This window comes from Leptodactylus fuscus, chromosome 4 (genome assembly GCF_031893055.1).
Source record: "Leptodactylus fuscus isolate aLepFus1 chromosome 4, aLepFus1.hap2, whole genome shotgun sequence".
NCBI classification, from domain to species: Eukaryota; Metazoa; Chordata; class Amphibia; order Anura; family Leptodactylidae; genus Leptodactylus; species Leptodactylus fuscus.
The window spans coordinates 71,849,119-71,873,194 of record NC_134268.1 but is presented as its reverse complement, the minus strand read 5'-3'; the positions used below and the strand labels follow the sequence as shown (position 1 = coordinate 71,873,194).

At 44.8% G+C, this 24,076-nt stretch overlaps 1 protein-coding gene across 1 annotated transcript in view; it reads left to right on the top strand.

Moving 5' to 3' along the window:
• The window catches only part of DLGAP1 (DLG associated protein 1), a 432,343-nt gene that overhangs the window by 217,888 nt on the left and 190,379 nt on the right, over positions 1-24,076 (top strand). The window contains exon 4 of the mRNA XM_075270644.1: positions 12,774-13,813. Within this exon, the coding sequence (XP_075126745.1) occupies positions 12,845-13,813 (969 nt within the window). The 5' untranslated portion in view covers positions 12,774-12,844. The remainder of the gene's footprint in view (positions 1-12,773; positions 13,814-24,076) is intronic.

Here is a 24,076-nt window from a genome sequence, read left to right as displayed (position 1 = left end):
TACTATGTGTGATATATGGTAAGGTCTTTAGTACTAGGATGAGACCCCGCTCTCTTACCAAAGACGTCCCCCATAGTTACCACCTGGCTGAGCAGGGCCGAGCGCTCACCTCCATCTCCATCACTGCCTGCTAGTAACTGACAGCGGCCAACTGATGTACAAACTCAGCTCCAGCAATCCTATTGGCTGTCAGTGGCTGCAGTTACCATGGAGACATAAACAACTCAGGATTTAACTCTTTAAGTGCCAATACTGTTTTAATGCTATTAATTAATTTACATAACATATAATTTAATCTCTAATTATGACATTTTTTCAAAATAAGTCCAGCTGATGAAAATTACGCAATTATTCTGAAATTGCAATGGGCACCGCAGTTTTATGTCATGACAGGCATAGCCATTTAAGGGGCATTATCTTTGTTGTCCTAGAAGTTAAAGAAGTGCTGCATATAGATAGAATGAAGTGACCCCTTTAACAATAGACACCTGTGTGTAGCTTGTACTTTGACAGTTGTATGCTTGTGGCAATATCACAGCCTCAGTACTGAAGGTACAGGAATGTGAATATTTTGTTTGCCACATTTATACCTTATATAATAATCTACTCTATAAACTGATCCCCCTACAGCCTCTAGCATACCTCCCAACTGTCCCGGATTCTGTGGGACAGTCCCAGATTCTGAGTTGTGTCCTACGGTTTCGGTTGGCAGGACGTATAGTATGTCCCAAATTCAACTCATCTGCATCTAGAGAGGAAAGGAGACCCCCAAGTATAATGATCGGAGGCCCAGGCGAGGTAAGTGAATATAAAACATAAAAAACACTGTTACCTACCACTCCAGGCAGGCTTTGGGACTACTTCTGTGACGTCCCTTACGTCTCATGACTGGGGTCTGCATCCTTATGCATTGCGATGCAGGCCCCCCTGGGTCATGTGATGTCCAGGACATCATTGAAGATTGGCTCCATCAGCAGGGAGTGTAGCGGAGCCAGGGCTGGGTAAGTAACTGTTTTTTTTTATGTTTGTATCTCTCCTGTGTCTCCGATTATTATACTGTGGGGTCTGAAAAGACGCCAGAGTATAATAATTGTTCATGGTTGTCCACAATGAGGCATAATACTGGGTGAAGGGGTCACAATGGGGCATAATACTGAGTGAATGGGCCACACTGGGGCATAGTATTGGGTGAAGGGGCCACAATGGAGCATAATACTGGGGGAAGGAGCCACAATGGGGCATAATACTGGGTGAAGAGGCCACAATGGGGCATAATACTGGGTGAAGGGGCCACTATAGGATATAATGTTGTGTGCAGGGTCCACTATGGGGTATAATACTGTGTGCAGAGGCCACTATGGGGCATAATACTGGGTGAAGGGGCCACTATAGGGTATAATGTTGTGTGCACGGGCCACTATGGGGTATAATACTGTGTGCAGGGTCCACTATGGGGTATAATACTGTGTGCAGGCTCCACTATGGGGTATAATACTGTGTGCAGGGGCCACTATGGGGTTTAATAGTGTGCGCAGGAATGCGAGGGGGGTGGGGGGTTAGTTGCGTTCTTTGGTGTTGGTCAGGAAGGGGGGCAATGTCAAATGTTCGCCACGGGGCCCCGCCATTTTTAGTTACGCAACTGGTCACATATGGGGTATTTATAAAGAGTAATAAACATTCAGGCAGATTAAGGAAGACTGGTGTTACTTTCAGTCTTTATAGCTCCAGAGGTGGCGGAGGATGTGCCTCACATGTGATGGGGTGCATGAATCTGCCAGGCTGTGCACTGGGAAGGAAATGTACACCAGTTCATAGCGCATAATCCGCCAGACTGTGCACCAGACAGGACCGGTACACCAGCTTGTAGATGATATAAATGATGATAAATTTGGTGTAACTGATGGCAAAATCAAGTGTGTGTTTTTTTTAATTAAAATTGGAAATTTGAAAAAAAAAATTAGAATTTTTTTTTTCTCCCTTTGCTTCAATTCCTGTTACAGTCCTAGAAGGGTTTTCTACAACTTTCTAAATTCTATCCCTAAAAGTATATAAAAATGTAAAAAATGTTATGCCAACATAAAATGGATCTATGTTGAATCTTAAACATTGTGCTGTCTAACTATCTGTCCTACAAATATGTCACCTTTGTTCAGGAGAGCAGAAGCCTATATGTCAGGCAGCTCATCTGCATGGGACAGAGTAGGCTGCAATGTATGACAAGTATGCAAACTGCAGAAGACAAATGGCAGAGTACATTTAAGTATATGCAAGCAGGAAAAATATATTTATAATGCCTAAAAGGTGCTATAATAAATAGATGCAAAGGGACCTTGTCACCTTTTAACCCCCGAAACCATTGCATCTAATATGTTGTTCATGCCAGGGTTCTGCCACCATCCCCAGCAATGAATATTTATTGTGTATTCAAATAGGTCCTTCATATGAGGGGGTAAAGTTAGGGTATGCAGAGTTTGACTTGTTGCATTTACTCTCCAACCCCTGAGTTAAAACACTTAATATGGATATGGAATAAAAATTGATTTTTGTGGATTGGAGTCTGCACTCAGGCATTTTAAGGACATTTTTGGACAGCACATGAGACTCACTGTGAGATACTGACAGCGGCTTTATTTTATTGACAGGTTCCCTTTAAATAAAAGGTTAAAGGTGCTATCCAGGATTTAGAAGAAAATTGTCTATGAGAAGGAAATGCTATAAAATTAACAATCCTTACCTGATAATTCCCTCGGTATTTCAGCACTGCCACTCCAATGGTCTTTTCCAGTGTTACAGCAATGATGTCATGTATATTATTCATGTGCCATTGAATTAGCAGTGAATCCTGTATGCATAGCATGTAACCACTTTTGAAAGTATTTGGATACAGCAGTTACATGACTAAGGTACATGACATCATTGCTACAGGGCTGGGGGGAAACCACTAAAAATAATAATAATAATAATAATAATAAATTTTATTTATATAACGCCAACATATTCCGCAGCGCTGTACAATTTGTAGGGTTCAAATACAGACAGACAGATACATAACAAAGAAAGTCATTTCACACAGTGGGACTGAGGGCCCTGCTCGCAAGAGCTTACAATCTATATATTTTATATCGCTAAATAATTCCCCCAACAGAATGTATATGACATCATTGTCTGCCTGCTGGGACCCCCCCCCCCCCAATCCTTAGAATCAAGAGACCACAGAGTCGGTTTATTATTTGTTTAGCTTACTTATATAGTTCCATCATATTCTTCAGCGCTTTAAAGACATTGTCCCATTTATAGATCACATCCTAAATTCCCTATCAGTATGTATTTTCCAGTGTAGGAGGAAACACACGCAAACACGGGGAGAAAATACAAGCTCCTTGCAGATGTTGTCCTAGGCAGGATTTGAACCCAGGACTCCAGAGCTGCAAGGCTGCAGTGCTAACCACTTTTTCTTGCACAGTGACGCTTCCAGGTACTGGCTATGCAAGGTACATCCACGCAACCCCATTCACTTGCATTTTCCAGTATAAGCTCTATGGGAGCAGACCCTCACTAACCAGAAAGTGATAGCATGCCCTACTGAGCTGTGTTACCGAATCTTAGTCCAGATAAAGACTGGATTAGCTCTTAGAGAAAGCAAGACAAACACTTGAATGTTCACTTATAGACTGTGCGAGATATATGTGCACTATAAGATGGGGGATGAGCATACGAAGAAGTCATAATTGTCTCCTTTAATATGATGTTTTTGTATGACAATAGTACTGTTTGTTTTATGAAATGGAAAATGTCAATTAGAGGATCGGAAGTAGAATGAATTCTTATCAATTAACACGAACATTAAGCTGCTTAGAACAGAAGGTCTCTCTGTTATTGGAAGGATATCAAATCTAATATCAATCTCATGCAAGTGTGAAGAGACTTTAGAAAATATAATAATAACAAATTAACTGCGGTTGAATAAAGACCATCTAGAAAGAAAAATGTATCATTGATCATATTTCATTGATATAAAAGTTAGATATATGTAACACAGCAACATCCTCAGAGCAGAATGACTAGTCCGTGGCAGGAGACCCTTGTTCTAATACAGGACTTTGTATTACGAGTGACGACTTTTATCTGCTATGTAGAACATCTCAGTTGGTTTATTTGTTGTGTTCTCTAGTGCCAGGCTGAACCCCACAAATCAACCCTTGTCTTTACATTACCTTCTTTCCTGCAAATTCTATACCTTCATAAGGAGTAACCCCTTCCTAAACATTGTACTCTTGGTTATTTCTTAATATAATAAGTCACTTTTATAGTAATAACTAGTTCTTCTTTTTGTTGTGCCCGTTAATTATGTTTCATGAAAATAATTAACCCTAGACCTGTTATTATCATAATTAATTAACAATATGAGTATTTTGTCTCTCTGGTTGCTTTCCATCTTTAATTCTGTAAATCTACATCTTTGTAAATGTTCTTTTTCTGTATTTCCTTGTTTATCTTGCAAAAATCTTATTTTCCTTTCAACGGGACATACTGAATTAAGCTACTTCTTTTTTCCTTTCTTTTGACTATCCATAGGATAGGTGAAAAATATCTGATCACTAAATGTCCCACCACTGGGGCCCTATGACTATTATAAATGGGATCCCAAGTCCCCCATTTCTGATCACTGCAAGACCAAAGGAGAGTAAATGGAGCAGCACTGGAGCTTGTCTACTGTCACTCCATTCAAGTCACTCCTCACTGTGGTCAAGGGCAGGGGCGTAACTTGAGGGGGTGCAGAGGGTGCAGTCGCACCAGGGTCCAGGAGTCTTAGTACTGGCATCAGTATTGAGATTACATCTTCCATCTGGCCCATAAGCCAATGAGACCCCCAGATTACCAGAACCTCACTAAGGATGATTAAACTCCTCAGCACCTGTAACCATCACTATCAAGAATTCACTGTAGGGGTGAGGTAGGGGACAAAAGATTGGACCAGGGCCCACAAGGCTTTAGTTACTCCAAGGGTCATGGGGCACCCTTTTTAGCTTTCATTGGAACCCCCAGTTATCAGATATTTATCACTGTTTATCCAGATGATAAATGTTGAATGCAGTAATACACCCTTTAATAAGTAAATAATAGAATATGATGAGCTATGATACTCCATATGCAGGGGTGAACCTACCCCTTTCGGCGCCCGAGGCGAACGACAGAAAGCCGCCCCCCTCCCCTTGGAGGAGGGGGCGGAGCGGAGGGGGCATGGCGAAGCGGGCGTGGTGAAGAGAAGGGGGCGGGGCTTAGCGGCGTTCGCAGGCAGGGAGAGGACCTGCTCTCTGCCTGAGCGTGAGAGGAGGCTGCTGGAGCAGCGCTACTCCAGCAGCCTCCCCAATCCACCGCTCGGTGCTAAGCCAGTTCAGGACAGCTTGTCCTGGACTGGCTTAGATAAGCAAAAATGCCGCCCTCCCTGGGGCCCTGGCATAGCGCCGCCTGAAGCGGTCGCTTTAGGTCGCCTCATGGGAGGTGCGGCACTGTCCATATGTATACTATATGTCTGTATGTTTTCTATATAGCTATCTAAAAGCATCGACAAAGCGATGTAATACCCCATCTACCAGTAGTCCAAGGCTTCATTAAAAAAAATGTGTAGGAATAAAGCATCTTGTACATGTCAAAAACATTTCGTTTTTTTAAATCTTTTCTTATTTTTTTCTGTCAATTCTGAAACCAAAGAAAGAAAACAACTGCGATGTTGATTTATATTCTGCACATTTATATTTTTTTTATTTTCGGATGAAAGCCCTTGAATTTCATTGCACAACTTATTCTGATATGCAGATTCTCATCTCGGAATAATACCGCAGATGTTTACTTGTAGATCAATTTTAAAAGTATAATGAGTTGCTAAAGTTCACTTTTACAAGCAATTGCTGGTAGTAATACACACTGTCAGAAGACAAGTACAATGTGCTGCTTGTCTGTCCTTACTGCAGCAGGGAGTCCTGTTATTAGTAATGGTGCCAGGGTAACGGTGACAGGTTACGCATGATGTACATGGCTCATTCCAGAAGGAAGTAAATCAAACATCAACTGTAATGTAAAAATAATCTGATAGTCTTGGAAAATATAATGAATTCACTCTGTAGAATGTCTTACTTCTTACAAGTTCCCTAGTTTGGATGCACTTTTAGTAAAAGTGATACTCTGCACATACTGTCATTCTTTAAAGCAAATAATAAAGGAGATCAAAGAAATTTAACCAGACATGGTGTGTTGAGGGTGACCTGTGACCCCTGTGACACTAAAGGGTCAAAGTGGTTTTAGTTGGGGAAAGAGAGGGCACCACGGTGGGTTGGCTCAGTGGTTAGCACTGCAGCCTTGTAGCTCTGGAGTCCTGGGTTCGAATCCTGCCAAAGACAAAACATCTGCAAGGAGTTTGTATGTTCTTTCCGTGTTTGTATGGATTTTCTCCCATACTCCAAAGACATACTGATAGGGAAAAATGTACGATGTGAGCCCTATATGAAAAAAAATTAAATGCAGTACGTGCCGATTAATATATATATATAGAGAGAGAGAGAGAGAGAAATTTAGAGTAAGGGTTCGGTGAGTAACTCCTAACCATAGAGGATGTATAAAAACACAACTTTATTGATACCATTAAAAAAGAAAATAGTATATAAAAATGGGTGGTACGGGTAGACTTCTGTTAGGGTTAGGCAGTTAGTTATACTTCACTGTAGTGGGTTTTGTCTTCAGGTGTATAGAGACTGAATGGTAGCGAAGGCATTTTGAGCTACTATCCCCTGCTCTGGAATAAATGTGTTATTGGAGGTGAACTTAGCTAATACGCCCTACCCTCTGAGAAACACCTTATGATGACTTTGTAAGGGGGATATGCCTACCCGATACAGTACATTGTATAGTGCATATCGTGGTTTGGGATTCAGCCTACCCTTTTATTCTTATTAGAACCTGGGTGTTGGTTTGTAGGTTCTAATGGATTTCGGGTTATTTGTCTGGTGAGGTGTGCGCTTGGTTATAGGGTATACTTATAACCTTGAATACAGTAATAGCGGCGCCTTCCAGTACCCATTCAGGTCTGCCATCTATCGTGGCCGTACTACCTGTTTTTATATACTATTTCTTTTTTTTAATGGTATCAATAAAGTTGTGTTTTTATATGTCCTCTATGGTTAGGAGTTACTCACCGAACCTTTACTCTATATCTCTATGAGCCCTATATGACCCTCACACCCACCCTATATGAGCCCTATATGGGGATCACAGTCTACATTTAAATTTTTTTTAATTTTTTTTTTAAAAGCTGTTTTAGTGTCATGAGGAATACCTTGTACACAATATTAGACAGATTGTTTTATAACTTGTAAGCATAATTTAAAATCGTCTCCTTTTCTTCAACGTTAATTTAAGATTAAATTCATGATTCTGATGATTACCAAAGTGCAGTGAGATTCGGGAGCTTTACATCATTAGCTTTGACAGTGGAATTAAGTCACTGTTTCTTTCGGAAGCTACCAGCAGAATCTTCAAAGCAGCTATGAATATGAGTGGCAAAAAATACATAAAAACTGAAAGTTCAGATGCAATACGTGCACACTCTGTATCTTTCATGAATACTTAAACTGTAAAGTATCAGCAGGTTAACTTACGCTGCACATATTGGAACTTTACCTCTTAAGTACTAAATCGGCCACAGATTGTCAAATACTGTGAAATATGTCAGTGCCATAAAAATCCTATTAATATTATAAATGTGAAATGTTTGTGGGTTTGTGACTTTGGATGTTCGGATGTTTGGCGGTCAATCACGCAAAAACCGCTCCACCGATTTGGCTGAAATTTTCCACAAACATAGTCCCTACACTCGATTGCGCAATAGGCTACTTTTCGTCACAATAGCGCACATACGTTTTTTCCAGGACCCCCACAAAACCCAAACTCACATCACTATCTCTGCAATCTCACACACTTTGGACCATAGCAAGCCACAAAATTCATATTACCCCCTACAGCAGAGGTCAGCAACCCCTGGCACACATGCCAAGAGTGGCACTCCTGCCATATTTCACTGGCATGCCAGCAGCACAGGACCTGCAAGAGTTAAATGAAGTCTACTACAGCTGAGGCATAAGGACACTCCCCTTTGAGAGGGGTGCAGGAAACCCAGGGGGTGGAGCTTAATCGCTCAAGTCTCTGCCTGCCTGCTATAGTGATAGCTCCTGCCGAAGCTGATAGCAAACTGAAAGTAAGAAACACACAGCTCCCTTCATTTACTTCCTATTCTCATTAATGTCAGGCATGGGGTTATTAGTTTAGTGTTAGTAACTTCATGTGCCTCATATTAATAGGAATAAACCCCATCATGTCCCTCATATTAACCCGTGTGCCCCATATAAAGGTTACTAATATGTGAGACATATGGAGGCAGGGCCGCCATCAGGAATTTTGGGGCCCCATACAGCCTACGTGTCTGCCCCCCCCCCCCCCCCGGCGACAAATTTAGCCCCGCCCACTTTTCTGCTGACTCCGCCCATTCATTTTTCATGTGCTCCCACACAGTATAATCCTCCTACAGTCACCTGTAAATTATATACCCCCCTCCATCTCTCCCCCAGTTTCATATACACCCTTCCTCTGCCCCCAGTTTCATGTCCCCCCTCCATCTCTGTCCCCAGTTTCATGCTGTTCTCCCCCTTTCAACTGCCCACAGTTTCATGTCCCCCCGTCTGCCCCATTGTCATGCCGTTCCCCCTCATCTGCCCCAGTGTCATGCCATTCTCCCCCCCACTTCATCTGCCCCAGTGTCATGCCGTTCCCCCTTCATCTGCCCCAGTGTCATGCCATTCTCCCCCCACTTCATCTGCCCCAGTGTCATGCCGTTCTCCCCCCCCACTTCATCTGCCCCAGTGTCATGCCATTCTCTCCCCACCCCCTTCATCTGCACCAGTGTTATGCCATTCTCTCCCCACCCCCTTCATCTGCCCCAGTGTCATGCCATTCTCTCCCCACCCCCTTCATCTGCCCCAGTGTCATGCCATTCTCTCCCCACCCCCTTCATCTGCCCCAGTGTCATGCCATTCTCCCCCCCTTCATCTGCCCCAGTGTCATGCCATTCCCCCCCTTCATCTGCCCCAGTGTCATGCCATTCCCCCCTTCATCCCAGTGTCATGCCATTCTCCCCCCTACATCTGCCCCAGTGTCATGCCATTCTCTCCCCTCCCCCTTCATCTGCCCCAGTGTCATGCCATTCCCCCCCTTCATCCTAGTGTCATGCCATTCTCTCCCCACCCCCTTCATCTGCCCCAGTATCATGCCATTCTCCCCCCCCTTCATATGCCCCAGTATCATGCCATGCTCTCCCCACCCCCTTCATCTGCCCCAGTGTCATGCCATTCCCCCCCTCTTCATCCCAGTGTCATGCCATTCTCCCCCCTACATCTGCCCCAGTGTCATGCCATTCTCCCCCCCTTCATCTGCCCCAGTGTCATGCCATTCTCCCCCTTCATCTGCCCCAGTGTCATGCCATTCTCCCCCCTTCATCTGCCCCAGTGTCATGCCATTCCCCCCTTCATCCCAGTGTCATGCCATTCTCCCCCCTACATCTGCCCCAGTGTCATGCCATTCTCTCCCCACCCCCTTCATCTGCCCCAGTGTCATGCCATTCTCTCCCCATCCCCTTCATATGCCCCAGTATCATGCCATTGCCCCCCCTTCATCCCAGTATCATGCCATGCTCTCCCCACCCCCTTCATCTTCCACAGTGCCGTGCCATGCCGTTCCCCCCCTCCCCTCCATTTGCCCCCCTGTTTCATGGGCCCCTTCACTTACCTCTTCCATCGCTTCGTGTCACCCGCCGCTCCGCTCTCACGCTACTGAAATAATTTAGGCGCGATGTGATGACGTCATCACATCGCGCCTACAGACGCCGAAGCCGGACAGCAGCGTTTAAACCAGGAGCTGAACTGTCACAGCTCCTGCTTTAATCGCGTAAGTATTCAGCTCATCGGCGTCCGTCGGACGCCGATCAGCTGAAATCGGGACCGGCAAGTGCTGGGGCGGGCAAGTGCCGGGGGCCCCAAGAGGCTCTGTGGGCCCCGGCACTTGCCCGACTATGCCCTGCACTGACACCGGCCCTGAATGACTGGTACAGGCGCCAGGGGGCCGGCACACGGTGGCGGGCCAAAGCCGGGCCCCCACCAGTTTTCAATTTGGCCGGGCCCCTGACGCCAGTACCAGTAATACTGGCCTATCGGCGGCCCTGTATGGAGGTACTAATAAAAGACCTCAGTAATGAAGATACTTAATTATTACCTTCAAGTCTCTCACATATCAGTAACCAGAGATGAGCGAGTACTGTTGGGATCAGCCGATCCGAACAGCACGCTCCATAGAAATGAATGAATGCACCTGGTACTTCCGCTTGGACGTAGCCAGCGCGCTTAACACTCATATATATTAATATTTATATAGCTACTAGCTGGTACCCGCGACTTCGTCTGCGGTGATTGTAGAAGTGGGTATATACAGGCGCGGGTAAGGTTTTCGTACTGTGTATAAGGTATGGGATATAAAATGTAACTGTGTATCTTGCTTTTGCTGTAATTCTGAGAGCACATGAGACTTTTGTGTTGAATGTAATTTGTATTTCAGCCGCGTTCCGGCTACGTCCATTCATTTCTATGCGAGCGTGCTGTTCGGATCGGCTGATCCCAACAGTACTCGCTCATCTCTATCAGTAACTCTTACACTGGGGTTAATGTGAAGGACATGATGGGGTTAATTGCTATTAATAAGAGGCGCATGGAGTTACTAAACTGTCATGCACAGGGCCAGACTTTATGTGGCTTGCTCAAGAGTATCCTGTGCCCAAAACTTACATGTACTGGCACAAAATAACAACTCATACAATGTCGTATATCAAAGTATATTAACCTGAAATACTTCTGTCCCAAAGACACTATGTACAGTTTATACCAACACCGTATAGCGGCTGAAATACAAATTACATTCAACACAAAAGTCTCATGTGCTCTCAGAATTACAGCAAAAGCAAGATACACAGTTACATTTTATATCCCATACCTTATACACAGTACGAAAACCTTACCCGCGCCTGTATATACCCACTTCTACAATCACCGCAGACGAAGTCGCGGGTACCAGCTAGTAGCTATATAAATATTAATATATATGAGTGTCACCAAGACATTATGCAGGTTGCCTCACTACCCCAAACTCAATACTGTTATTACTTTTTTATAGCATGCAATTGTGGTGAAGAGACAACATGTCACAATACGATTTTTGGAGTGAGATAATGGGAACACTGCTTTAAACCTGGCAATTGCTCCTTAAGAGGAGTAATCATATCAGTGGGGCACTACATCCCCTCCAAAAAGAGCCACACTGTGATTACCTGAGCTGCAGGGGAGCAGCCGGCGTCACTCAATGCTCCGTTATATCTTTGGATGCTCAGAAATGGTTCTCAATACCCCTTGAAGCTAGAATGCGCCACTGAAATAGTGCTGATCAAAGGCATGTAAGCATGTCATTTTTCAGTCTGTTTTATTCATGCTGTGCTAAGGAAGAGATCTCATGGAAATGCTTGTTCCATCTGCGTCTGCAGTTTCAAGGTGCTCGTGTCTTTTATCTCAGATGGCAAATTCTCAGTAGCTGTTACTTTGTGATACAAACATTTGCTTATTAAAAGTTCTAACAGCTCTTGCATAACTTGTCAAGTTATGTTAACCAATGCATTGTAATTGGGTCATTCCAGCAGTGTGCTGTTGAACTTCACCTAGCTACTTCAGCATCTGCTATAGATGAAGCCGTTGTGCACTTGTGTTCCATTTACCAATGTGTATTCAAGAAACAGGCTCATATTGCCACCATTAAAACCAGAGGAGGAACCAAAGGAGTAGAGAATACATAGGTACAGATGGTTTAGTGCTGAAGGGGGCAAATGGCCCCTTGTCATATAAGTATACCACAGTTTCACAAAATAACATATGGTTGAGGCCATAACTTATATGGACACCAAGGCCAAAAGATTTCACATTATGACTCTGCATTCAACTTGAAGATCTTGAGTCCCAATGTAAAATCTGCCAGAAGGCTCTTACTCCCAACTATCATGCATAATTTAGAGTAGGGGTCTTCTCATCTGTGGTACAGAGCCTTTTGGGTCATATATAGCAAGAAGCAAAGTAGTCAGCGGCACTACTGCAATAAAACTCATGGTCTCAGCCTTATATCTATACCGGCAAGTCTTCCGGCTAGCTAGCAACCAAGAGCCATGGAATCAATTTCATCCCGGGGTGGTGCTCACTGTGAAAAATGCAAAACAGGCAGTAACAATGTCGATGTAGAAAACAGTGCCCTGTTTTCTACATCGACATTGTGACAGAGCCTTTTGGGCCCCATATGGTGTATGATCAGAATGTGACCACTACTTATAAACCTACCGTAACAGTTCCAATACCAAAATTCTAGAGAACCACGTTTGTTGCATTGTAATAGAGTTTCTTCATAGCATGTCCATTATAAAGTGTGTAAGTCACGTCTTCAGGGGATGATGGAAAGGTAGAATTGAAGAGATAATATGACCATATTTGTGATCAATGTGTTTAGAAGAATTTACACCAAGTTATTTCCAGAAACTAGCCATTAAGCATAATCATGTTTCTTTCTTTTATATGTAACATGTTCATGTGTCCTATTCTCATACATCAGATCATACAAACCTTCCTAACATGTTTGTTCTTTTATAGGCCTTGGTTTAGAACCTGACCACTGGCTACAATAAATAGTCAATGACTTTGGAATATCTTTCAGCCCAACTATGAAAGGATTATCAAGCAGCCGTAGCCATCATCATGGGGTTGTATGTGACTCAGTATGTGAGCCCCTGCCTCACCATACAGATAGAAAGCCATATTTGATGAACCCAGTAGATCCTCATCCTGCGGATCACCCTTACTATGCTCAAAGGAACTCCTACCCAGTAGAATGCATAATGCCCTATGGGGATCAGATTGCCAGTAGTACATTTCCAAGAAGACATCACTACAGTTCTCACCATGATCTTAAAGATGAGTGCGCTCTAGTACCCCATGGAACAGTTGGAAAAGGTAACCGGCTTCCTACTACCCTCTTGGACCAATTTGAAAGGCAGATTCCGATCAATCGAGATGGATACCACACCTTGCAATACAAAAGGAGTGCAGTTGAACACCGCAGTGACAGTCCTGGTAGGATACGACATTTGGTTCATTCAGTTCAGAAGCTATTCACAAAATCGCATTCCCTTGAAGGACCAACAAAAGGAAATTCTAATGGAAACAAAGCCAGCCCTGAAGAAATGCAAACTGTGAGGTATGGCAAGCGAAGTAAAAGCAAAGAGAGGAGAGCTGAGCTGAAACCTAGAACAAACATTTCCGGGTGGTGGGGTTCACAGGATAACTTAGACAATGATCTTTGCATGTACCATGGTCCCACTGCTGTCATGACTATGGGGAGATGCCCTGACCGTTCTGCTTCTCAATACTTTATGGAAGCGTATAATACAATTAGTGAACATGCATTAAAGTCATCAAGAAGCAATAATGATGTGAAATGCAACACTTGTACGAACTTACCTGTGAGTTTACCTGTAAGTTTGGACAGCCAGATGTTAAAGAAAAGTTCTTGGGCCTCCACACTGACAGTAAGCCGGGCACGGGAAGTTTACCAGAAGCCTGCAATAAATATGGACCAAGCATTGGTGAAGTCTGACTCATGTCAGCAAGAGAGGCCATGCCAGTACCTGCAGGTAGGCTCAAAAATATATTGTTTTTTTACACAGTAAAGTATGTATTATTACTTATGTATCGGCAGCAAAATGAAAAATGCAGGTGTCTGAGGTATATGGTTAGAATTACTGGAGGATACTGTTTGTGTATGAAGCTCCTATTCAGACCTATATGTCTCCATGGTAACAGACTACAAAGTGTGATCATGCAGTCGTACACTCTTCTATTTGTCGTTGGGCTCCGCATCAGGCTACACACTGTCTAGAGAATTGTTTGTTGTGGCGCATTGTCAGCGCTGGGAAGAAGAAGTCTGATGTTTTCATGAGATCTAGGCTTTCCCTGCCTACCTGTCATTGATTGAGAGCTTTCACCCTATTACTAGATATACAGAGGAAGCTGTCAATCAAAGAGACCACACGCCTTATAAATATACTGGACTCCTCATTCACAATGCTAGCAGCGCAGTGCAACAAATAAACTGAGTTCAGCTGAGAAACAGTAAGGCAGAGAGAAGGCATCATAGATATTATAACAGGATTACTTTAAGGGAATTTACAGTTTAGTTTAACTTTTTGGTCTCTCTTTGAAAGATTAATACTTTGCTTACGGCTGCTGTTTTCAAGGGGTCGCTTTGTAGAACCTCCTCACCATCCGTTAATTACATAAATGTCAATGGGATTGTAAAACGTTCATTTAGGCTAAAGCCCCACATTGCAGAAATGTAGTATTTTTTGTTTTCTTGAGCCATAGTCAGGAATGGCTTGAAAAGGAATGGAAAATATAAAGGAAGCATTAAGGGCTCGTTCACATCTGCGTCCCGACCTCCGTTCTGCAGGTTTCTATTTTCTGCCGGAAACTGGGCAGGAGATGGAAACCTGCAGGCATTGTCCGTGAGCGCCGGTGAGTGGACATGCAGAAGACGGAAACCTCATAACAGAGATATGAACCCAGGATAAGATGTTTTACTTCTGTTAAACACACTCCCAACTTTTTAGCTGGCTCAAAAAAATGCAGCAGTTTCGGCAACAAAAAAATGTTGCATTTCTGAAATGTGGGGCCTCAGCCCTAGGCCAGGGCCCCACGGGACAGAAACACCACAGGAAAAAATTGCAGCTTTTAACATTAAGGGCAAAGTGGATGGGATTCTAGCAAATCCCATTCACACTTTGCAGTAAAAGCCGTGGTGCGGACATGTTGCGATTTCCAAAACCTGCGCGGTCTTGGAAATCCCAGCTTGTCAATTATATCTACAGAAATTCCAGTGATTTCCCATATGTGTAAATTGTAACAAAGATTCCGTGGAAGAAAACTCTGTGAACTTTATATCTAAAGCGCTGCGGGAAGAACTGCAATGCATTGCCGCCATGGTTTTTCCCACAGCACTTTTTTGCTGCGGGACGTCCCATGGGGCATTAGCCTTAAGGAGTTTTTGGCCTAAAAATACTGATGACCAATCTTAAGAATAGGCCACACTTTAATAATATTCTTAACATGGCATTTAAATTACAACAGCATAAAACTATTTGGTACCAAAGAATAATAAAGTAACTTCTAAACCAAAATGAAGAGTTTTTGTGGCATATATGTAAATTGCAAGCATTTTAGAGTATTGTTATCTCTAATGTTACAAAGGAACCAATCAGCTCCCAAGTGCAAATGCAAATTCTGCTTGTAGACTTCTCCTTCTTAAAGTGCATACAATGATGGCACTGCACAAGAATAAGTGTTACAATGATGTCAGAGAAGTCGGGCAATGAATATGATATCTAACCATAAGGAGAATAAAAACAGGCATAACAACTAATACAATGTTACAACATAGTAATGTTGCACTTAATAATATCACTGTATACAGATAATAAATAGAGATGAGCGAACAGTGTTCTATCGAACACATGTTCGATCGGATATCAGGGTGTTCGCCATGTTCGAATCGAATCGAACACCACGTGGTAAAGTGCGCCAAAATTCGATTCCCCTCCCACCTTCCCTGGCGCCTTTTTTGCACCAATAACAGCGCAGGGGAGGTGGGACAGGAACTACGACACCGGGGGCATTGAAAAAAATTGGAAAAAGTCATTGGCTGCCGAAATCAGGTGACCTCCATTTTAGACGAATAGTGGATTTCAAATCCGGGTCATATGAGAATGTGAACTTTGTGACTATGAGACAGGGATAGCTGTACAGGCAGGGATAGCTAGGGATAACCTTTATTTAGGGGGGAATGTTATTAAAAATAACTTTTTGGGGCTCTATCGGGTGTGTAATTGTGATTTTTGTGAGATAAACTTTTTCCCATAGGGATGCATTGGCCAGCGCTGATTGGCCGAATTACGTACTCTGGCCAATCAGTGCTGGCCAATGCATTCTATTAGCTTGATGAAGCAGAGTGTGCACAAGGGTTCAAGCGCACCCTCGGCTCTGATGTAGCAGAGCCGAGGCTGCACAAGGGTTCAAGCGCACCCTCGGCTCTGATGTAGGAGAGCCGAGGGTGCACTTGAACCCTTGTGCACCCTCAGCTCTGCTACATCAGAGCCGAGGGTGCGCTTGAACCCTTGTGCACACTCTGCTTCATCAAGCTAATAGAATGCATTGGCCAGCGCTGATTGGCCAATGTATTCTATTAGCCTGATGAAGTAGAGCTGAATGTGTGTGCTAAGCACACACATTCAGCTCTACTTCATCGGGCTAATAGAATGCATTGGCCAGCGCTGATTGGCCAGAGTACGGAACTCGACCAATCAGCGCTGGCTCTGCTGGAGGAGGCGGAGTCTAAGATCGCTCCACACCAGTCTCCATTCAGGTCCGACCTTAGACTCCGCCTCCTCCGGCAGAGCCAGCGCTGATTGGCCGAAGGCTGGCCAATGCATTCCTATGCGAATGCAGACTTAGCAGTGCTGAGTCAGTTTTGCTCAACTACACATCTGATGCACACTCGGCACTGCTACATCAGATGTAGCAATCTGATGTAGCAGAGCCGAGGGTGCACTAGAACCCCTGTGCAAACTCAGTTCACGCTAATAGAATGCATTGGCCAGCGCTGATTGGCCAATGCATTCTATTAGCCCGATGAAGTAGAGCTGAATGTGTGTGCTAAGCACACACATTCAGCACTGCTTCATCACGCCAATACAATGCATTAGCCAGTGCTGATTGGCCAGAGTACGGAATTCGGCCAATCAGCGATGGCTCTGCTGGAGGAGGCGGAGTCTAATGTCGGACCTGAATGGAGACTGGTGTGGAGCGATCTTAGACTCCGCCTCCTCCAGCAGAGCCAGCGCTGATTGGTCGAGTTCCGTACTCTGGCCAATCAGCGCTGGCCAATGCATTCTATTAGCCCGATGAAGTAGAGCTGAATGTGTGTGCTTAGCACACACATTCAGCTCTACTTCATCAGGCTAATAGAATACATTGGCCAATCAGCGCTGGCCAATGCATTCTATTAGCTTGATGAAGCAGAGTGTGCACAAGGGTTCAAGCGCACCCTCGGCTCTGATGTAGCAGAGCTGAGGGTGCACAAGGGTTCAAGTGCACCCTCGGCTCTCCTACATCAGAGCCGAGGGTGCGCTTGAACCCTTGTGCAGCCTCAGCTCTGCTACATCAGAGCCGAGGGTGCGCTTGAACCCTTGTGCACACTCTGCTTCATCAAGCTAATAGAATGCATTGGCCAGCGCTGATTGGCCAGAGTACGGAATTCGGCCAATCAGCGCTGGCTCTGCTGGAGGAGGCGGAGTCTAAGATCGCTCCACACCAGTCTCCATTCAGGTCCGACCTTAGACTCCGCCTCCTCCAGCAGAGCCAGCGCTGATTGGCCGAATTCCGTACTCTGGCCAATCAGCACTGGCTAATGCATTGTATTGGCGTGATGAAGCAGTGCTGAATGTGTGTGCTTAGCACACACATTCAGCTCTACTTCATCGGGCTAATAGAATGCATTGGCCAATCAGCGCTGGCCAATGCATTCTATTAGCGTGAACTGAGTTTGCACAGGGGTTCTAGTGCACCCTCGGCTCTGCTACATCAGATTGCTACATCTGATGTAGCAGTGCCGAGTGTGCATCAGATGTGTAGTTGAGCAAAACTGACTCAGCACTGCTAAGTCTGCATTCGCATAGGAATGCATTGGCCAGCCTTCGGCCAATCAGCGCTGGCTCTGCCGGAGGAGGCGGAGTCTAAGGTCGGACCTGAATGGAGACTGGTGTGGAGCGATCTTAGACTCCGCCTCCTCCAGCAGAGCCAGCGCTGATTGGCCGAATTCCGTACTCTGGCCAATCAGCACTGGCTAATGCATTGTATTGGCGTGATGAAGCAGTGCTGAATGTGTGTGCTTAGCACACACATTCAGCTCTACTTCATCGGGCTAATAGAATGCATTGGCCAATCAGCGCTGGCCAATGCATTCTATTAGCGTGAACTGAGTTTGCACAGGGGTTCTAGTGCACCCTCGGCTCTGCTACATCAGATTGCTACATCTGATGTAGCAGTGCCGAGTGTGCATCAGATGTGTAGTTGAGCAAAACTGACTCAGCACTGCTAAGTCTGCATTCGCATAGGAATGCATTGGCCAGCCTTCGGCCAATCAGCGCTGGCTCTGCCGGAGGAGGCGGAGTCTAAGGTCGGACCTGAATGGAGACTGGTGTGGAGCGATCTTAGACTCCGCCTCCTCCAGCAGAGCCAGCGCTGATTGGCCGAATTCCGTACTCTGGCCAATCAGCGCTGGCCAATGCATTCTATTAGCCCGATGAAGTAGAGCTGAATGTGTGTGCTTAGCACACACATTCAGCTCTACTTCATCAGGCTAATAGAATACATTGGCCAATCAGCGCTGGCCAATGCATTCTATTAGCTTGATGAAGCAGAGTGTGCACAAGGGTTCAAGCGCACCCTCGGCTCTGATGTAGCAGAGCTGAGGGTGCACAAGGGTTCAAGTGCACCCTCGGCTCTCCTACATCAGAGCCGAGGGTGCGCTTGAACCCTTGTGCAGCCTCAGCTCTGCTACATCAGAGCCGAGGGTGCGCTTGAACCCTTGTGCACACTCTGCTTCATCAAGCTAATAGAATGCATTGGCCAGCGCTGATTGGCCAGAGTACGGAATTCGGCCAATCAGCGCTGGCTCTGCTGGAGGAGGCGGAGTCTAAGATCGCTCCACACCAGTCTCCATTCAGGTCCGACCTTAGACTCCGCCTCCTCCAGCAGAGCCAGCGCTGATTGGCCGAATTCCGTACTCTGGCCAATCAGCACTGGCTAATGCATTGTATTGGCGTGATGAAGCAGTGCTGAATGTGTGTGCTTAGCACACACATTCAGCTCTACTTCATCGGGCTAATAGAATGCATTGGCCAATCAGCGCTGGCCAATGCATTCTATTAGCGTGAACTGAGTTTGCACAGGGGTTCTAGTGCACCCTCGGCTCTGCTACATCAGATTGCTACATCTGATGTAGCAGTGCCGAGTGTGCATCAGATGTGTAGTTGAGCAAAACTGACTCAGCACTGCTAAGTCTGCATTCGCATAGGAATGCATTGGCCAGCCTTCGGCCAATCAGCGCTGGCTCTGCCGGAGGAGGCGGAGTCTAAGGTCGGACCTGAATGGAGACTGGTGTGGAGCGATCTTAGACTCCGCCTCCTCCAGCAGAGCCAGCGCTGATTGGCCGAATTCCGTACTCTGGCCAATCAGCGCTGGCCAATGCATTCTATTAGCTTGATGAAGCAGAGTGTGCACAAGGGTTCAAGCGCACCCTCGGCTCTGATGTAGCAGAGCTGAGGCTGCACAAGGGTTCAAGCGCACCCTCGGCTCTGATGTAGGAGAGCCGAGGGTGCACTTGAACCCTTGTGCACCCTCAGCTCTGCTACATCAGAGCCGAGGGTGCGCTTGAACCCTTGTGAACACTCTGCTTCATCAAGCTAATAGAATGCATTGGCCAGCGCTGATTGGCCAATGTATTCTATTAGCCTGATGAAGTAGAGCTGAATGTGTGTGCTAAGCACACACATTCAGCTCTACTTCATCGGGCTAATAGAATGCATTGGCCAATCAGCGCTGGCCAATGCATTCTATTAGCGTGAACTGAGTTTGCACAGGGGTTCTAGTGCACCCTCGGCTCTGCTACATCAGATTGCTACATCTGATGTAGCAGTGCCGAGTGTGCATCAGATGTGTAGTTGAGCAAAACTGACTCAGCACTGCTAAGTCTGCATTCGCATAGGAATGCATTGGCCAGCCTTCGGCCAATCAGCGCTGGCTCTGCCGGAGGAGGCGGAGTCTAAGGTCGGACCTGAATGGAGACTGGTGTGGAGCGATCTTAGACTCCGCCTCCTCCAGCAGAGCCAGCGCTGATTGGCCGAATTCCGTACTCTGGCCAATCAGCACTGGCTAATGCATTGTATTGGCGTGATGAAGCAGTGCTGAATGTGTGTGCTTAGCACACACATTCAGCTCTACTTCATCGGGCTAATAGAATGCATTGGCCAGCGCTGATTGGCCGAATTCCGTACTCTGGCCAATCAGCACTGGCTAATGCATTGTATTGGCGTGATGAAGCAGTGCTGAATGAGTGTGCTTAGCACACACATTCAGCTCTACTTCATCGGGCTAATAGAATGCATTGGCCAATCAGCGCTGGCCAATGCATTCTATTAGCGTGAACTGAGTTTGCACAGGGGTTCTAGTGCACCCTCGGCTCTGCTACATCAGATTGCTACATCTGATGTAGCAGTGCCGAGTGTGCATCAGATGTGTAGTTGAGCAAAACTGACTCAGCACTGCTAAGTCTGCATTCGCATAGGAATGCATTGGCCAGCCTTCGGCCAATCAGCGCTGGCTCTGCCGGAGGAGGCGGAGTCTAAGGTCGGACCTGAATGGAGACTGGTGTGGAGCTATCTTAGACTCCGCCTCCTCCAGCAGAGCCAGCGCTGATTGGTCGAGTTCCGTACTCTGGCCAATCAGCACTGGCCAATGCATTTCTATGGGGAAAAGTTAGCTTGCGAAAATCGCAAACTGACAGGGATTTCCATGAAATAAAGTGACTTTTATGCCCCCAGACATGCTTCCCCTGCTGTCCCAGTGTCATTCCAGGGTGTTGGTATCATTTCCTGGGGTGTCATAGTGGACTTGGTGACCCTCCAGACACGAATTTGGGTTTCCCCCTTAACGAGTTTATGTTCCCCATAGACTATAATGGGGTTCGAAACCCATTCGAACACTCGAACAGTGAGCGGCTGTTCGAATCGAATTTCGAACCTCGAACATTTTAGTGTTCGCTCATCTCTAATAATAAACACTGTAAAGCCATAAGAAAGAAAGTTGCTGTACAAAGTTATATCACTGTATATAGTGTCATAGAAGTATGACACGGAAAAAGGCTAAGAACCGCAGTGATGTCGCTATATTCCAACATGAGAGATCAACAGCACATAGTCTTTATAAAAGGATAGAAACATACAGCAGGATGCTAACTGAGTGCTATGGAAAGAATTATTTCTTTATGTGTTCTTTATGTACACAACCTTGTACAATGTTCAATCTAATGTGAGGTGTTAAAGAGGACCTTTCATATACTGTGATATTGGTGCTATTATATACCGCTATAAAGCTGACAGTGAACTGAATTCAGCACTCTATTAGTTTTGCTGTAATGCGTTCTAGTGCCAGTGATAATGGTGCAGTAAGTATTGACACTGATATCACTCCACTGTCAGAAGGGTGGGCTTCACACCCTAGTATCATGTCTGGGCTGTGAGGAAAACCCCCTCCCCATGACACTGAGGTATAAGGCTCGCCCATCTGACAATGGAGGGATATCGCTGCTGAAACTAACAGCACTATTATCATGGGCACCAGGGTGCATACCAACAAAGCTGTCAGCTTACTAAAGGTATATAATACTGCCAATGTCTGAGGGCATGAAAGCACCTATTTAAAGAGGACCTTTTAATTTCTCAGGGATATGTGGCATTATATTTACAGCACAGATATTAGCGCACCGATATCTCCAGCACTGGGGCGCATACCAGGAAATCCAACAATGCACTGAATTCAGCTCAATGTCGGCTTTCTAGCAATACATAATACTGCACATCTATGAGGACATGAAAGGTCCCCTTCAAGAAAGAACTTCGATGGGATTGCAGCATTGCATATGTGTGGTGATCCTTTACTACCACATTATAATATCACGACACAGATAATAAATACAGCATCATAAAGCAAAGATAACACAATTCGTGAACAGTTCACAGAGTGACGTCATAGAGATAACTAACAGATTGATAGTGCTGTTAATATTGTACTCAACAATGTCAGTTATACACATAGTGATGTCACAAAATAGAGATAATGAAAATAGTAATGTCATAACTAATGTCATCTGGGACATTTATGGCATATCCAGAAATATGTAATTCTTGTGTATAACATGCCCCCTCTGGGACCCACAACCTTCAATATTTTACAGCTCAATTGAGTGGAGTGTGCCATTATTGTTATTATTATTATTATTTATTTCTATAGCACCATTAATTCCATGGTGCTTTACATTTGGGGGTTACATACAGTACACAAAACATACAGACAGATATAAAACTAACAGTGACCGACTGGCAAATGGGGTAGAGGGCCCTGCCCACGAGGGCTTACAATCTACAATATGTGTCATAAATATTCCAGATGGGAATACCCCTTTAAGTGGCAGAGTAGCGGTTGTAACCTGCACAATTATTTACACCTCCGGATCAGGGTAAGCTTAGTTTCTCCTTATCTAGAAATGACTTTTCTGTGATTTATTTCTCATTTTATCTTCACATTTAACTGATAAACATTAAATCACTTTGTTGGACACATTTGGGACCTTCCTAAGAACATCATAAATCTACCAAGCCAAGTGATGACACAAATATTGGTTATTAAAAACCATTTACACTACTGAGCATTTTCATTGTTTTTGTCATTGCTCATAATGGTCTTATTAGACAATCTTATTTATGGCTAATACACAAACAGCAATGACCCGGCTTCTTAGAGGATTCCCATTCTTGGAAATATATTTGGAAGTAAGTCAAATAAGTCTGGACCAGCAGAAGCATATCACAGGCTTTTATTGTTACCATCGTAGGAATGTTCTGTGCATGGCTTCATCATAAGCGACGATGTGTCTGAGGAGAAAGGTATCACTTCTGTGACTGCTCGGCTAAATAAAGACGACACAATGCTACGATGTCAAAGGGGAGAGTAAAATCCAATGTAGCCCCTTCCATAAGTATATGGCTGGCTTTAGATTATTTTAGGCTTAGGCTATTTAGATTATTGATATATTACAATGGAAAGGTTTCAGTATATATCAAGTACTATATCTATGTAGGATTTTTAATGGGCACCAGACTTCTGGCATAATTTAGATCTAAACCTGACAATTTCATTAACTGTCTTAGACGCTTGCTGCGATTTGCTTTACAAGAGGTGTGGCTTATCCGCGATGGTTGTGGCTTATCTAGAAAGGAAATATTGTTTAAGATGTGGTTCCATGCACCAAAAATTTTGCAGAAAGGAGGGGTAAAGTTAGACTTGACAGTCTAAATGTGCGCCAGATTTTTAACTCAACACTATTTCTGGCTATTATATGATTTACTGTTAGGGAATTGCTAGATGACAATTCCCCAGAAGCTGCTGGAGAACTGGAGGAAGGGGCACAAGGGACAGTGAGCCCTAAGCTGAAGCCCCCCACTGTCCCTTCCTATTGCCAGGCCCTATCCTACGTAATAGGCGGCAACTCAAAGACGGTCCCTTCCTATATACGTGACACACAAAAACGCAGACAAGATGAACAACAACAAAGGGAGGTCAGCTAGCCAGGGTTCGGTAACAGTCGAGCAATGCAGTGCCAAATCGAAGTCCAAAAGAATAGTCAGTAGGGAAAGCCAGAGGTCAAGGATAAGAATACAAGTAAATTAACAGCAAGAGAAGCCAGCAAGCACGAGGCAATAACAGGCACCAGTATAAATGTGAGCCAAGACTAAATAGGAGAGATGAACCCGCCCTGGACCTAACAGGAAGGCATGTTGTCAATCACAGGCAAGATAAAATCTAACCACTTAATGGACAGAGGCAACAAGGGCAGAAGACGGGTGTGGTGAAAATTCAATTACAGAACTAGAGCCGTGTTCACCCAGTGCAACTAAAAACTCTAAGCAAATTATCAAACTGCACATGCCTCCTGCGCCGCAGCACGCGAGCAGAGGGTGGCGCAGAGACCCGAACAGGCAGAGATGTTACATTTACACATATTAGCT